Source organism: Arvicola amphibius, chromosome 2 (assembly GCF_903992535.2).
Source record: "Arvicola amphibius chromosome 2, mArvAmp1.2, whole genome shotgun sequence".
NCBI classification, from domain to species: Eukaryota; Metazoa; Chordata; class Mammalia; order Rodentia; family Cricetidae; genus Arvicola; species Arvicola amphibius.
Window position 1 is genome coordinate 62,269,645 of NC_052048.2, and position 16,528 is coordinate 62,286,172.

General features: G+C 40.9%; 1 protein-coding gene across 11 annotated transcripts in view; it reads left to right on the plus strand.

The window, feature by feature from the left end:
• Znf638 (zinc finger protein 638) overlaps positions 1-3,963 on the plus strand; it is a 72,162-nt gene extending 68,199 nt beyond the window's left edge. For 6 of the 11 annotated variants that reach the window (XM_038320837.2, XM_038320842.2, XM_038320844.2 and 3 more), the window contains 4 exons: positions 224-346; positions 963-1,061; positions 1,660-1,778; positions 3,652-3,963. In XM_038320837.2, coding sequence (XP_038176765.1) covers positions 224-346; positions 963-1,061; positions 1,660-1,778; positions 3,652-3,717 — 407 coding nt within the window. In that variant the 3' untranslated portion in view covers positions 3,718-3,963. The remainder of the gene's footprint in view (positions 1-223; positions 347-962; positions 1,062-1,659; positions 1,779-3,651) is intronic. The other 5 variants (XM_042054608.1, XM_038320848.2, XM_042054610.1 and 2 more) reach the window with 2 other exon arrangements.
• The last annotated feature ends 12,565 nt before the right edge of the window (positions 3,964-16,528 follow it).

Consider the following 16,528-nt stretch of genomic DNA (forward strand, 5'->3'; position numbering starts at 1 on the left):
TTGGTTTTTTTTTGGGTTTTTTTTGGTTTTTTGAGACAGGGTTTCCCTGTAGTTTCTAGAGCCTGTCCTGGATCTAGCTCTTGTAGACCAGGCTGGCCTCGAACTCAGAGATCCGCCTACCTCTGCCTCCCGAGTGCTGGGATTAAAGGCGTGCGCTACCACCGCCTGGCTAATATGTTAAATTTAAAACAATTTAAGTACTGTTACTGGAACAATAAATTAGGTTTTCTTTTTAAAGCTAAAACATCAATGAAGAGAGTTAGAATTGGGAAAGCATCACCCTCACAAAAAGCTGTAATGGCAGAACCAGCAAAAGGCAAAGAAGCCTTCCAAATGAATGAAGGAGGTAAAGGGGCAGTTTGGGTGGGGAAGAAAACCACATAACATGAGATGATGGTAGAAGTTTCACAGATAACCAGCCAAGAAACTAGGAAGGCAGAAGACAGGCATATAAGATCCTTCTTTCTTCATAATTTAGAGAGGTTTTGGAACAGTGACACTAGAACAAGAGCTATTTGTGGAAATTAACTCGCAAGAGGCATTTGTGACTATGTTACAGCATCAGAGAACAGTATTCTATTAGCTGTCTGTTTTTTGTTTGCTTCCAGGCAGCCAGCCAGTAAATTAAACAGAATGTCTGAACAGTATTAGTAATATTTAAGTTGATAAAATAAGGAACATGAACATTGTCATACAATATATACTTGTCATATCCAATATCCTCCCTGTTGTTGGCTATAAAATTTTATAATGGCTTTAGCCCTATTTCTTCTATATCCATTGAATATATCTAAACATTTACCCATTTACTTCTTAGATAAGGAATCATTATTAGCTAAGGTGTACTTCATCAGTTTTAAGTTAGTTTTAGAATCAGAAAGTATCCAACATTACCAATACAAAGTCTACAAATTTATTTTAAATAGCTTCATGTTTTTCCTTGAACTTTTTAATGACTTTAGTTGAAGAAGCTGAATTAAACGATTCAGAGCCTGATGAAAAACGCAAGAAGACCGAAGACTCTCCTGTAGGCAAATCAGTGACACCTGATGTGCCGGGAGGTAAAGTAAAATGATACTCTTCTTTCTTGTTCCTCTGAAATGAAACGTGAACAAGTTAACCTTGCTTGGTATTTTGAATACAGCTTATCTAGGTTTTTTTTTTTTAATCTGGCATTATTTAATTCTTGAAGGCTGGGATATGCTTCCTTTTTTCTTTCATGTACTTTTAATTGCTGCCATGATAAAAACTGATTTATACTTCCCCAAGTAGAAATTCCAATTAGGCAAAACAAGCTAAAAAGCTTCCATAGCAAATTTTCCTCATGATCACTGAGCTGAATTGATAATCTTTAAGTTGTTCAGCAACCCATCATTCTGTTTTCCCATATTTTCTGCTTTACTAGGGTATTTCTAAGATGTTTGTTTTCTGTTCTCAGATTCTTCAGCCTGTAGGACAGTAGCATTCTGGCTTCTCTGGAGGCTTTGGAATACCTATTACATATTCCTAAGTAAAGATATATATTTTGTACTGCTGGGGGATTATAACCAAGTGGTGGAGTACTTGACTAACATGTTTGAGGCCCTAGGTTCAATCTTCGAATTTAAATAAAGTGATTGACATATCTGTTGGATTATTCTCTTTCTTCTTGTTTTCTAGATTTGGACTTCCTTGTTCCAAAGGCTGGATTTTTCTGCCCAATTTGCTCCCTCTTCTACTCAGATGAAAAAGCAATGGCAAATCACTGCAAGAGCAAACGTCATAAGCAAAATACAGAGGTAACACATAAAAATGCCACTGTCTTTTGATTTAAAGAGTCTTCCCAACGTGTATGTTTCTTTTCCTTTGTGAGAACTTAGGTATTTATTGCAGTTCATTGCTCTTAAGTCCAAAATCCCTGGTTTTCTGTGTCATAGTTTGTAACCCCATTCCTTTTCCTGGAGTAATAGCATTCTCTAGAATAGATTTGTAAACAATAGTATCTTGTGGGCCTCCTTTAAAATATAAGACTCTGCTTATCCTGATGTTCCATTGCAAATCGCTGTGCATGTTAACATATTAAGATTTCTAAATTTGGGGGCTGGAGAGATGGCTCAGTGGTTAAGAGCATTGCCTGCTCTTCCAAAGGTCCTGAGTTCAATTCCCAGCAACCACATGGTGGCTCACAACCATCTGTAATGAGGTCTGGTGCCCTCTTCTGGCCTTCAGGCATACATGCAGAAGAATATTGTATATATAATAAATAAATAAATCTTTAAAGATTCTAAATTTGTAGTCAGAAGAAAATGTCAGTTTCTTAAATTGATTGAGTCACAGGCCTTTCTTTTTCGTGTATATGCTTAAGGAGATACTGCTCTAGAGAGTTACTGTTAGCCATGGGAATCAGTAATTCTGACTCCTGAATGTCTTAGGTTGTTTCACGTATTCTTGTATTAAACTTCTAAAATCCAAGCTAGTTAGTGGCAGACCTTGAGTTTCCAGGCAGCTTGTTTAATTCTATGTCTAATCCCTCACATATTTTACCTTCTCTGTGTGTTTTTAACTTGTTATATCCTACTTTTTACCTCACATTTAAAATCTTGCAACTGGGTCCAGATGTGGTAGCATACATCTTTAATCCCATCAGTCTGGAGGCAGAGGCAGGCAGATCTCTTGAATTTGAGGATGGTCTACCAACAGAGTTCCAAGCTAGATGGGGCCATATAGTGAGACCTTGTCTTAGAAAAAAAAAAGTTAAAATCTTGCAACTATTTCATATGGCACCTGGGATAATAGCTATACTGACTCTGGCTCTGTTAGGCTGCATGGCCTTCTTCTTTTCTGTGTCTCTGAAATCTCTTATTACTGTTTGCAACTTTGTACCTGAGACCTCAGCTGCCATTGTGCCATTGCCTTAATTACTATTTCTGTGCCCCTCCCAAACCTTTCATGTGGCCAGTTTTTTTGGTTTTTTTTTTTTTTTTTTTTTGTTTTTTTTGTTTTTTTTTGTTTTGTTTTTTTTTGTTTTTTTTTTTTTTTTTGGTCTCTACTTAAATATTAACTGCTAAGAAAGGCCTTTGCTTAAGAAAGCAAACTCCAAAGCCAGTTAGGTAGCACAAGACTTCAGTTTCAGCACTTGAGAGGCAGAGGTCAGCAGATCTGTGTGAGTTAGAAGACAGCTTGGTTTATATGGTGATTCAGAACAGCCAGGACTGCATAGAAAGAAACTTTCTCACAAAACCAAAAATAAAGCAAACTCCCTCCTACATATACAAAAAGATGAACCTTCCTAGTTCCACAGTTACAGTTTTAATTTTGTGGTGCTTAAGGATCAAACCCAAGAACAGGCACATGACCACGCTCCTTTATTGTTGTTATAATTTTATAGTAATTATTACCACCTACAGTGATTTCAATTGTTCTTCTCTTCAGTTCCTTTATTACAGTGTTAGCACTTGGGGAAATACCTTATTGGTCTTTTCTACTACTAAATCCCCAAGCCATAAACTCTATGTCTGACATATCATTGACTATCAGAGGATGATTAGTGAAAGGAATGAATGTTAATTAAGATACTGCTTTAGATTATAAATGTAATTAGATTCATTTAGGATTGTACACATAGCAAACAACATCTAACAAATGTTTCATATTGAAAATTGCTTTTAACAGAAGTTCATGGCCAAGCAAAGAAAGGAAAAGGAGCAGAATGAGACTGAAGAAAGAAGTTCTAGGTGATGGGAAAAAGGAGAAGAAAATTCATTAGAAATTCATTTAGGGTCCAGTTGATTTGTGTATTTTTGTTATCATTAATTTGTAATTTCTGTTTCAGAAACATATTCAGTTGTACAACTTTCTGATTGCCTTTGATGTAGAGAAACTGATGGGAAAAGTATGATGGGTTTGATTTTTATATCAAATCATCAGGCATGGAAAGATACCTTTTAGAAGTGTTAAAATAAATGTTCCTACTGTATATTTCAACACTTTCGTGTTTGTGTTGATTTGTAAAGTCTTGCTTGCCTCTAGTTACAGACAAGGCTCTTTTCTACAACCTGTGATTTAGGATATTTGGCAGTTCTTCATGTGTTACTGGAAGTAATAACATGATGTGGTACTTTGTCTCCGCCTTCCATGTATACAAGCCAGATTCTTATATGTTCAGTTTTTAATGTTTGGCCAAGGTAAGTTTGAGTAAAATACTGCTTCTTTTTCTTTTTTCTTTTCCTTTCCCCCTCCCTCCCTCCCTCCCTCCCTCTCTCTCTCTCTCTCTCTCTCTCTCTCTCTCTCTCTCTCTCTCTCTCTCTCTCTCAAGTTTTTAAGACAGGGTTTCTCTGTGTATCTCTTACTGTCCTGGAACTCACTTTGTGGATCAAACTGGCCTCGAACTCACAGAGATCTGCTTGCTTTTGCCTTCCAGGTGCTGGGATTAAAGGTGTGTGCCACCTGGCTTAATTTTTAAATGTAAATGAAGGATTTTTTTTTCATGTTTGTAAAAAGCACCCTGCCAAATCCTGGAAGTACTAGTTTTAGATATCAGAGCAGTTTTAACTTTTAATGAACTTTCAGACATAATTATTAAACCATCTGAGTAATGTGTAAGAAGTTGTAAAGGCACTAAAAACTGAGTGTTTTCTAAATAGGTGTGAGACCCCTTCCTGCCTAATTAGTCCATACTTCAGATATATCTGCTGACTTGAAGTTAGTTTGATATCTGATTCCTCAACTCTCCTGTATAACTAACAATAAGGAAAATGATGAGTGGAAGAAGCAGCAGCTCAGACAGTCTCACTTTAGAGTAAAAGGAACTGCTAAAGCATGAAAGTGGTGAGGAGGGGCTATTTAATTCTAATGACCAATAATGGCTTTTTTTTTTCTTCTTCTTCTTGTTGGTGGGCTTTTCGAGACAGGGTTTCTCTGTAACTTTGGGACCTGTCCTGGAACTAGCTCTTGTAGACCAGGCTGGCCACAAATTGACAGAGATTCATCTGCCTCTGCCTTCCAAGTGCTGGGATTAAAGGCATTGCCACCACCTCCTGGCAATGATGACTATTTTGTGTCACAAATAATTTTCCATCTGAGATTCTAGATGCAGAAGATTTTTTGTAAGGTTTAAAAAAAAAACCACTCACATCTATATCCATATAATCTTCTGTTTGTCCTTGGTACTTTCAGAAAATCTTGAAATATGTCCTTTAATCCTGCTATAGATATGGAGTGCATGTTCATAACAGTTTATTGGTGGAGATTTCCATTAGATTGGCTTTCGCTTTTTAAAAATTTCTGTCATTTCATCATCTAGACACCAAAGCAAAAGTACATTACATTCAATTTGGTCTTTTTATTAAATACATGTATGTATGTGAGTGTGTGTGCATGTACGCACACATATGTACCTACCATGGCTTATATTTGGGTCCTAGGAATGGAATTCAAGTCCTCAGGGTTGGCGGCAAGTACCTTTACCAACTGAGCTAGCCATCTTGCAATAAAATCCTAGAATTGTACTACTTTCTCTGTTATAAAATTCTGTGGAAACTTGCCTTTCCAGAACTGCTCCTTTGTAATCAGTGTTTTAAAAATGTTATGGAGTGACAGGTGGATCTCTGTGAGTTCAAGGCCAGCCTGGTCTATCTACTGAGCTAGTTCCAGAACAGGTACCAAAGCTACAGAGAAACCCTGTCTTGGGGGAGAAAAAAAAAAGTAATGGGGGCTGAGGGTGTAGCTCAGTTGTTAGAGTGCTTGCCTAGCATGCACAAAGCCCTGGGTTCAAATCCCAAGGACCTCATAAACCTAGTGTTTTAGCTAATACTCTTAAACCCATCACTTAAGAAATGCAAGCAGGAGGATCAATAGGTCAAGGTCATTCTCAGCTACATGGCAAGTTCAAGACTAGAGTTTGATATTACTTGACTACAGAAACTATCAAACAGTAAGATATTTATGCTGATTTACAAATTAACATACTCTCTTGCCCATGCACTAATTAACCAGCCATTTACAACTAAACTCCAGATATTCATATGCACAAATTTGTATCATTTCCAGTGTCGTTTATATATTACCTAAAAGTAAATGGCCCATCAGTAAATTGTTTGCCACTAAACCAGAAGACCTGAATTAGATCTCTGGGACCCTCATGGTAAGAGAATTGACTGCAACAAGTTGTCTTCTGACCTCCCCATGCACACTAACATGTCATGCATGTGCACCTTCATGTATGTATGCACTCACTTATATATGTTATGTAATAAAGTATTTTTTAAAATAAACTGAATACTGTCATTCTACCTGTAAATGTTGAGTCATAAGCAGTGTCATAATTATGTCATTCTACCCATAAATGTAAGATCATGAGTATCATTAAAAATATTCCTAGCCGGGTGATGGTGGCACATGTCTTTAATCCTGGCATTCGGGAGGCAGAAACAGGCGGGTCAGTGTCTACTGAGGCAGCCTGGTCTACTGAGTAGTTCCAGGACGGCCAAGGCTGTTACACAGTGAACCCCTGTCTCAAAAAACAAAGCAAACAAACAAAAACTAGCATGCACAAAGCCCTGGATTCAAATCCCAAGGACCTCATAAACCTAGTGTTTTAGCTAATACTCTTAAACCCATCATTAACAGAATGTTGAGATCTTTTTCTACTTGTGTGTGTCTGGGGTGGGGGTATGTTTGCCTATATGTGCATGTGTAGAGAAGTCAACATCAGGTGTTTTTCTTTATTGCTTTGTACCTTTTTTGCTTTTTGTTTTTGAAAAAAATTGTGGTGTTTTGCCTAAATGTATGTATGTACCACATGTTTGCTCGTCTTGATCTAAGGCCAAAAGAGGGTATTAGATCCTCTGGAACTGGAGTTACAGGCAACTGTGAGCTGCCAAGTGGAGGGAGTTGAACCTGCGTCCTCTAGAAGAGTAGTTTCTCCCCTTCAACTTAAATTTTGAGATGATTCTTTCACTAAACCTAAAGGTCACTGTCTCAGCTAGGTGACTGATATGGGAGAGTCTTCTGTTTGTGTTGATTTCATTCGTTAATAAAGAAACTGCCTTGGCCCATTTAATAGGCCAGCCCTTAGGTGGGTGGAGTAGACAGAACAGGAAGAAGGAAGTGAGGTAGATGGCTCAGACAGTCACCATGCTTCTCTCCAAGACAGACGCAGGTTAAGAACTCTCCTGGTAAGCGACCACCTCGTGGTGCTACACGGATTACTAAATATGGGTTAATTAGCCAATAAGAGGCTGAAACTAATGGGCCAGGCAGTGTTTAAATGAATACAGTTTCCGTGTAATTATTTCGAATGTAAAGCTAGCCGGGTGGCAGGACGCAGCCCTGCCGCTCCTTCTACAGCTGACTAGCCAATAAGCTCCAGGTTCCTGTATGTTCCTCTACCCTCCCTGGCTTACAAATATATATATATATTACTCTTTTTAAAGCTGTGTCTGAACCCATACCCAAATAAATTCCATATGCTGTGCTGTATCACTTGGCTCTGACATACAAATCTTCATAAGTAAAACTGTGTATGACACCTGTATTTAGGTTTCTGAGGTAGGTAGTTTATATACAAGTGTATATATATTGACTGAGCATATGCATATAAAATATGCTTTGTCCTGAGAGACTTCATGAGAACATAAGCATAAAACTCTACATGACAACATAACTTGGGCTAAGTGCTTCCTGAATGGCTTGGACGTGAACAAAGTTAAGCAGCCAGGAGATGGTGGCTCACGCCTTTAATCCCAACACTCAGGAGGCAGAGGCAGGCAGATATTTGTGAGTTTGAGGCTAGCCTAGTCTACTGGAGCTAGTTCAAGGACAGGCCCCAAAGCAACACAGAAACCCTGTCTTGAAAAACCAAAAACTGTAAGTTTTTACATTGTTTGTGAAGTAGCTTGTAATAAATTAAGATCTATACCAAAAGCAACTTTACCAGTCAACAGTGTCTAAATGGTATTTATAGCACATTCCACCCAACAGTTTTAAAACGTACATTTTTTTCAAGTACCCATGAAATACAAACCAAAATGAACCTTGTTCTCTGGCCATAATAGAGTTAAACTAGAAATCAGTAGCAGAATAGCAACCAGAAAACCACTAAACATTTGAGGATTGAGCAGCACATAAATACTCCATGTAGATAGTGAAATGCTTAAACGAGAAAAGAAATCTCAACAACCAGGTAAACGTAGCAGGCTTTCTTGTACCACCAGCCCCCAGATCGTGAAAGAGACTAATTATGAACGCTTGGCCTTAGCTTAGGCTTATTTCTAGCTAGCTTTTTTAAAAAAAAAAAATTAAATTAACCAATTTCTATTAATCTCTGCTGTCCTGAGGCTCATTTATCTTGTCTATACACTATCCATCCTGTTTTCCTGCTTCCTTCATGTCTGACTGGTTTACCCTGCCTGGCTGGCCGGCCCCTGGCTGGCTGGCTGACCCCCTTTACTCTCTGCTCACCAGTCCCACCTGTGTTTCCTCTGCCTAGCTATTAGCTCTTCAGCTTTTTATTAGACCAATCAAGTGCCTTAGGCAGGCAGACACATCTTTACATAGTTAGACAAATGCAACTTAAAACACATCTTTACATAGTTTTAACAAATACATCATAAACAAATACAAAATATCTCTAGATAGATAAACAATTATTCCGTAACACAAATGCAACACATCTTTACATAATTAAACATATATTCTATACCCCAATAGGTAAGTTCCAGTACAAAGGGCTAGAAAAATAGAGCAGACTAAACCCAAAACAAGCAAAGAAACAAGCAAAGAAAATAGAAATACAGTTAAAAAAGTAAACAAAATACTCTTGAGCCGATAAAAATTGGTGATCCTCAGACAAGTCACTAGCTCTATGAGTGAAGTAGGGAATAACACAGGCAGGCGTTGAAGCCACTAAAGTAACAAAACATTGCTAACAACTGTTTTTAAATTTAGCAGCTTAGGTGTGTTTGAGAAAGGTTCCTCTAATCCTGGTGGCTTCAGTGGAGAACTTGTTAAGTATTTAAAAAGTTTTAAAATGCCCAGTTTATGAGCTACTTCATCTATGTGAGACTGGTTCAATTTCAAGAAGTCAGTGTCATGCACTCTATCAACAGACTAAAGAAGAAAATTATACATATTCAGAAAAGGCATAATATCTGTTCATGTTTAAACCCAGTATAGTAAAAACGCAATTTCTTTCCTTGCTGTCTTAGCTCCTATTCATCTGGGAAAGGACAGCAGCATGGTGAGGGGCAGGTCGGTGCAAAATGGTCCAGGTTGCAAATGAGAGCAGAAGAAAGCTTGGTTTCCACAGACCCATTTAAGCCACTAACTAAAGACCTCCAGAAGTTTCCAACCCTTAGCACTTTCACCCTTCCGCAGAACAAGCCTTTAATCCTGGGTCTTTAAGAGACACTGGAGCCATAGTACCTATTTAGTGTGTGGTCTCTCAGATGGAGAAAAATAAATATTCCCCTCTGCTGACAACAGTACTATAAACTATAAGCAAGAAAATATACTCATTTCTTTGCTTTTACCTGCCATGCATCAAGCAGATTATAAATTAAGTAGCTATTTACAGGTGACACAGTTACCTACCCATAAAGCTTCAAGGCAATAAGGCAATTAGTTCAATAAGGTTGCAGTATAACCAGAATAACAACAGTATTTTCTGGACACCAACACAAAAATACAATATTTTTGTGATTGTTACAAAATAAAAAGAACGCCGGGCGGTGGTGGCGCACGCCTTTAATCCCAGCACTCGGGAGGCAGAGGCAGGCGGATCTCTGTGAGTTCGAGGCCAGCCTGGTCTACAAGAGCTAGTTCCAGGACAGGCTCTAAAAAAAAAAAAAAGCTGCAGAGAAACCCTGTCTCGAAAAACCAAAAAAAAAATAAAATAAAATAAAATAAAAAGAACTTGGGTATAAGTGCCCAATTGTGTATACTCTGTAAAGTGAAAATTTTAGCCAGCAATGGTGGCACACACCTGTAATCCTAGCATGTCAGAGGCTGATGCTGGTAGGAGTTTAGGACTGGCATTAGACTACATGAGACCTTTGGGAGATGATTTAATTGATAAAGTTCTTACCTTGTAGAAGACCTGGGTTTGATACTATGCAGGTTAGTTTTGTAAGTTTACACAGGCTAGAGTCATTTGAGAGATAAGAACCTCAATTGAGAAAATTTCCTTCACAAGATCAGGGTGCAGGCAAGTCTATGGGGCATTTTCCTATTTGATGATTGATGTCGGAGGGCCCGGTTCGTTATGAGTGATGCCATTCCTGGGCTGGTGATCCACATTCTATAAGAGCAGGCTGGGCAGGCCAAGAGAGCAAGCCAGTAAACAGTGCTCCTCCATGGCCTCTGTAACAGCTCTTGCATCCAGGTTCCTGCCTTGTTTTGAGATCCTGTCCTGGTTTCCTTCAGTGATGAATAGTGATATAAAAGTGTAAGCCAAATAAACCATTTCCTCCCCAAGTTGCCTTGGTCATGGTGTTTCACCACAGGACTAGCCCTGACTACAACAGTGTCATAATCAAGAGTGTGTTACTGCCAGAAGAGAAATATTGATGCAAGAAAATAGAAAGCATGGACATAGTACTGTACAGATATATCTGATTTACAGAGAAGCAATAGCAGTTCAGTAGCATCAGATGTCCTAATTTTTTTTTTATCTGTGGCTGTGATTAAGTACTCAGACAAAAGCAACTTAAGGGAGAAGGCTTATCTTTGCTCACAGTTCAAGATGGAAGAGTTCATCGTGATGGAGAAGTCAAGGTATCAGGAGCTTGAAGCAGCTGGAAGCCGAGCATAAATGCATGTTGTTACTCAGCTTCCTTTCTCTACTTATACAGTTCAGGATTCCAGCCAGGCCATGTAGGTATGTGCATCAATCAGTAACCTCCCATCTCCAGAGGCCCATCCTTCCAGATGTTTTTAAATGCTATGACTTTGACAGCACCATCAGAGTAGCCTTTACAATAAATGATACTATTTTTTTCTTTTACTACAGGGCCTCAACTTAAATCTCATACTTTGTATTGGGGGGTGGGTAGCGTTCATCTAACACTAGGACTGTAACAGTTACAGAAGAGTTTGACAAGGTTGACATGTGCCTATAGTGTTCTCTTTTGAGAATTCTGAGGCATAAGTCCAGAAGGCCATCCAAGAAAACCACAAGACCTTGTCTGATTTTTCTTTTCTTTTTTCTTTTTTTGTCTAGTAAAAAATAAAGTAAGGAAATTTTCAGGATCTACGACTCGACCAACGAATTCTTAGGCTTAACAAAAAGAAAATAGAATAAATTGGATCTCATTAAAATTAAAGTGAGTATGGTGTTCTTAATGTATAATTTCAGAATTGGGGGGCTCCGGCAGGAGGATCATTGAGTTTTGAAGTAAGCCTGGACTGTGAGTTTGAAGCAAACCTGGGCTACAAGACTGAGACCCTGTCACAAAAACAAACAAAACTGTCTGGGCAGTGGTGATGCATGTGTTAATCCCAGCACTGAGGCAGAAGCAGGGAGATCTCCTTGAGTTCGAGGCCAGCCTGGTCTACAAAGGAGTTCCAGGACAGTCAGAGATATTTGTTACACAGAGAAACCCTGTCTCCTAAAGCAAAACAAAAAACTCAAAACTTGCTTCAGGCAAGATTAGGATTCTGAGGCATAGTTGTGACCTGACTTTGTTCTTGGCCTCCCCAATGTGAGAAAAAGCCATTATTGGACTAACCAGATTTTATTGTGTAAACCAGTCTAATAAATTTTCTTTAACTTATGTAAAACCTAATTAAAAGAATGAGAAAGCAGATTGCAGATTAATAGGAAATCTTGAAATCACAGCCCAACAAAGACTAGAATATATGGTATCTCCTACAAGGTGACACCTTTAGTACCAGCATTAGAGAGGCTAAGCAGGAAGATCTCAGTGAGTTTGAGGCCAGCCTGGTCTACACAATGAGTTTCAGGTCAAAGTCACATAGTGAGATCCTATCAAAAGGGGAGGTATATACTCTCAAAACAGTATGTTTAAGTGGTATACTTAGCAATCATCAAAAGATATTATTTGCTAAAGTGGATGTATAGAACAACACTAAACAGTATCATTAGCCATTGAAGAAATGAAAATAAAAACTACAACAAGGTGCTGGAGAGGTGGTTCTGTGGCTTAGAGTACTTGCTGCTCTTGCAGAGGACCTAGGTTTAGTTTCTACCACCCACACACACAGTGACCCACAACTTGTCTTCAACTTCAGTTCCAGGAAATCCAACTCCCTCTCCTGACCTTCTTGGGCATCTGGTGCCCAACGTGGGGCACGAACCCACAACCTTGAGATTAAGAGTTTCAGTCTGCAGTTTCGTAGAGACGGCATTCAGTCTGAGGATTTGTAGGGATCCCCTTTGGTCTGAGGATTTAGTAGAGGCAGGAACTAGTGGCTGGCTGCTCTCCTCTGATCTTTCAGCATTAACCCCTATATCTGACTGTGGGTTTTTATTATTAAGACCAATTAGAATTCGCTCTACAGACATCAGGCATATACATGGTATACATACATTCAGGCAAACATACATAAAAAATCTAAAACAATAAAAAACTCATGGTGACTTATCCTGACAAACCTATGCGAATGGCTAAATGAAAAGTAGTGATGAGATTCAGTGCTGACAAAGCGAGGGGAAACTGAGTCACTCTTTATTATTCTAGTTTATGGATGTTTGCCTGAGTGTGTATATCTGCGCTGCATAGTACCCACAAAGGCCAGAAGATTCACCAGATCCCCTGGAACTAGAGTTAAGAATGGTTATGAGCCACCACATGGGTTCTGGGAACCAAACTCAGATTCTCTGGTAGAACAGCCGGTGCTTTGTAACTGCAGAGCCCTGAGATCACTCCTACATTGCTGATGTGCACTCTGGTAAATTGGTAGAAAAACAAAACCAAACCAAAACAACAACAGAAAACAAACTTGTTATATCCTATTTTCTGTTAATGAAAAGTGTCCTGAGTTTGGGTACTTTATAAAGAAATTAAGTTAGCTCATAGTTGTGGAGATTCAAGGTCAAGACACAGATACCCTCTCAGCTCTCCTAAGGCATGAGCACACCAGCAAGTCAGTGATCAGGCTTATTCTTTTGTTCTTTGTGAAAGACAGGGTCTCACATAAACCCAGGCTTGTAATGTAGCCAGGAATGATCCTGAACTCCCAAGGTCTGGGATTATAGGAATGTGCTGCCACACCTGGTTTTTGGTTTTTTGACAGGGTCTTGGTATGTAACCTAAACTGACCTTAAACTCTCGGTCCTACTTCAGCCTCCCCAGGGATTGCAGGTAGACCCTGTCATTACTAGCAAGGTTATCTTTTATGTGACAACCCTCTAATAGGCATTGCCTAGGGTCCCACAAGTAGATCAATTCCTCTTGTAGATATTGTCCTCAGTGATCTTATCTCTTTGTACTATGCTTACATCACATTACCTATCAATATCACAGTGGGGACCAGATTTCTAACACGAATCACTGGGGATGCCATAAAGAATATTGGAGTCATGGCAGCATCCAGTTTAGTACATGTACTCAACTGTGGATGCTACAGAAGACAATTTTCACACAGGTTCATGGTTTTTTTTTTTCAACTCTATAATGGTTTCAAATTAGAAGCTATCCAGATAGCCTTCTGTAGATAAACTGATACACCGATAACCTGAAGTCCGGAAGGTTTTTTTTTTTTTTACTTCTTTATTGACTTTGAGAGTTTCACATAATGCACCCCAATTCTGCTCACTTCCCAGTCCCCCCATATCCTCCCCTCATCCCTGCTGTGCCCTCCCCCAAAAGAAAATAAAACAAAGTGAGCGTGCAAACAAAAGCAAAAACAACAACAAAAAAAAACTCAAAAATCAAAACAAAGCAAAAACAACAGAAAACTCTCTTTGCTTCTTCTTTCCTGCCTCTCCAACCCCTCTTTAGTTATCCTGGTGGCAATGGAGGCTTCTGTGTGCCATATTGTATCCCCTTTGTCCCATCTGCTTTACTGGCAAATGTTCATCACAGTGATCACTGGTCTGGTTCGAGGCCTCTGGTTTCTGGCACACCATCCTCACTGGATCTTCACCAGAACTCCTCTGAGATACCATGTGGCTGCCCCCAGTCTTGGAGATCTTGCGGGACTGTTCCACAAGACCAGTCCCTTCAGGCACTCCTGCAGGTCCTAGGTGAGGTAGACGCTAGGGTGGGTCAACCCAAGCCCTGGCTGCAGGCCTGGGTGGTAGCTAAGCTGATCAGTCCAGGCCACTGGCATCAGAGTCAGCTCCCCGACATGCATGCCCTCCGGATCGATTCACCCTTGCCTGTGGTGAAGGGTGGGGCTATCTCTCCTGAGCGCAACGCCGGCTCTCTTGCTGTAGTGTCCAGAGAGAGGCAAGGCCAACTTTCCCAGGGCCAGTGAAGAGCAGGGTCAGGTCAGCATGGCCTTCTGATTTCATCTCACATGGTTCCTAAGACTTCGTGAGGTCACACAGGCAACTGACATCAACACAGATGCCAGGTGCAGTCGGACCATGGATCCAGACATGGCCCTCAGCAGTAGCTTAGTCTCAACGACATCCTGGAGGCATGGGTGGAAGGAATGGCTCCTCAGGTGAGAATGGTTCTGGCGGCCATATGGCTGCTGTGGCCCCAGCCCTGGGCCTCTGTGTAACCTTTTGTGGCAATACAGAACCTGGACTTCAGCACAGACCCATCTGCTGTAGGACCAAGCACCCCGACTTGGTTCTCAGCAGCAGTTGAGTCTAGATGTCACCATTGACCCAGAGGCAATATGACCCTTGATCTTGGGTGTCTCTGCAGGCCTTTAATGGTAACAGGAGCATCAGACATCAGTACAGACCCTGGCTGCAGTGGAGCAACAGACCCTGGAATGGCCCTCAGCTGCAGCTTTGGCTCCAGTGTAACAATGACAAAGAGTAGCAGCACAGGCTACTCAGATCTGGATGCCTCGTGGTCCTCCAACACCAACCTGGACTCAGATCTGACGCTGGGCATCCTCACGATGCTCGGTGGCAATAGGAGGCACATATGTCAATCCAGACCCTGGCTGCTATAGGGCCATGAACCCAGACATGGCTCTCGGCAGCAGCAGATTGGGTTCAGATGACATCATGGTCCTGGGTGACAGCACAAGCCACCCATATCTGTAGCTCCCTGCTGTGACATGGCCTCTAGACTCCAACCAAGCCACAGGCTTGAGTCCAGAGAGCAGGCCTCTGTGTGGGCCCTAGTGGGAACCTGGGCCACAGACTCCAATACAGACCCCAGTTTCAGCTGGGCCATGAACCCAAACATGGCCCTAGGCAGCAGCTTGGCCTGGTCGACATCCTAGTTTCAAGTGGTAGCCCCGGCCACTCAGATCAGGATTGCTCTAGCACCACCATGGCCTCTGGACACCAACAAGGCCACAGGTTGCGACCCAGACCTCAGGCTTTATGTGGCCTCTGGTGGCACCATGGTACATGGGCATCAACATAGACCTTGACTGTGGTAGGACCATGGACCCAGACATGGTCCTTGGCAGCAGCCTAGGCCTGATTATCACCATGGCCTTAGGTGGTGGCAAAGGCCCCCAGATCTGTACAGCTGCAGAAGCAGAATGGCTCATGGACCCAAAGATGCCTGGAAACAGCCCAGCTCACTGAAATCAGAATGGCACTCAACAGCAGCAGGAGCCATGACATCAACACAGACCCTGGTGACTGTAGGACCAGGGATCCAGACATGGCCCTTGGCAGCAGCCCAGCCTGTACATTAGCATTGCCCCTGGTGGCAAACAGACCCCTCCTCTCAGTCTACTCCTTACCGCCTTCACCATGGCCCCAGGTGGCAAGCAGGCCTCCAACATCTGTCCACTCCTCATGTCTTCACTTCTTCTCTTTGCATCATTCCACAGCGCATGAAACATTCTGCTTCTGTCTCTCCCATTTCTCTACCACATATTTCCTTATCATAATAAAGCCCACATGACAGGCCCATGGCTGTCTTTCTACCGGCCAGGGCCTAAGGACCCCGGCTGACTAGACCCAGTGTCGAGTCCGCAATTTTAAATTTAAACCTTGATAAATGCAACAATTTAGGTAAAAAAAAAATTATGTTAAGTGGGAAAAACTCTCAGCAGGATGCACACCTTGGGATTTCACTTCTGTAGCAACCGTGAGGTGGTGCTGAAGAGCGGGTTGCTACTGCCAACAGCTATGGATGGGAGAGAAGATTGGTGCAGCTTGAGAATGGCAATAGGAAGTTGTTTTGGTCATGGTTATACGCCAAAATGGCATCATGTTTTACACACACAAATGACCACCTGTATAGTAGAATTTAACAGGTATCGTGCCAGTACTTTCTGTTGATTTTGACATTATTATAGTAGTTTGAGATGTTAGCATTGAGAAGGGTAGAAAAATCACATTCATGGCTTAAATAATTTATTGTAGTCTAATATTAATTAATTTTTTACTCATTAGAAATGGTTTCACTGTGTAGCCCAATCCATCCTGGAATCTGCAATT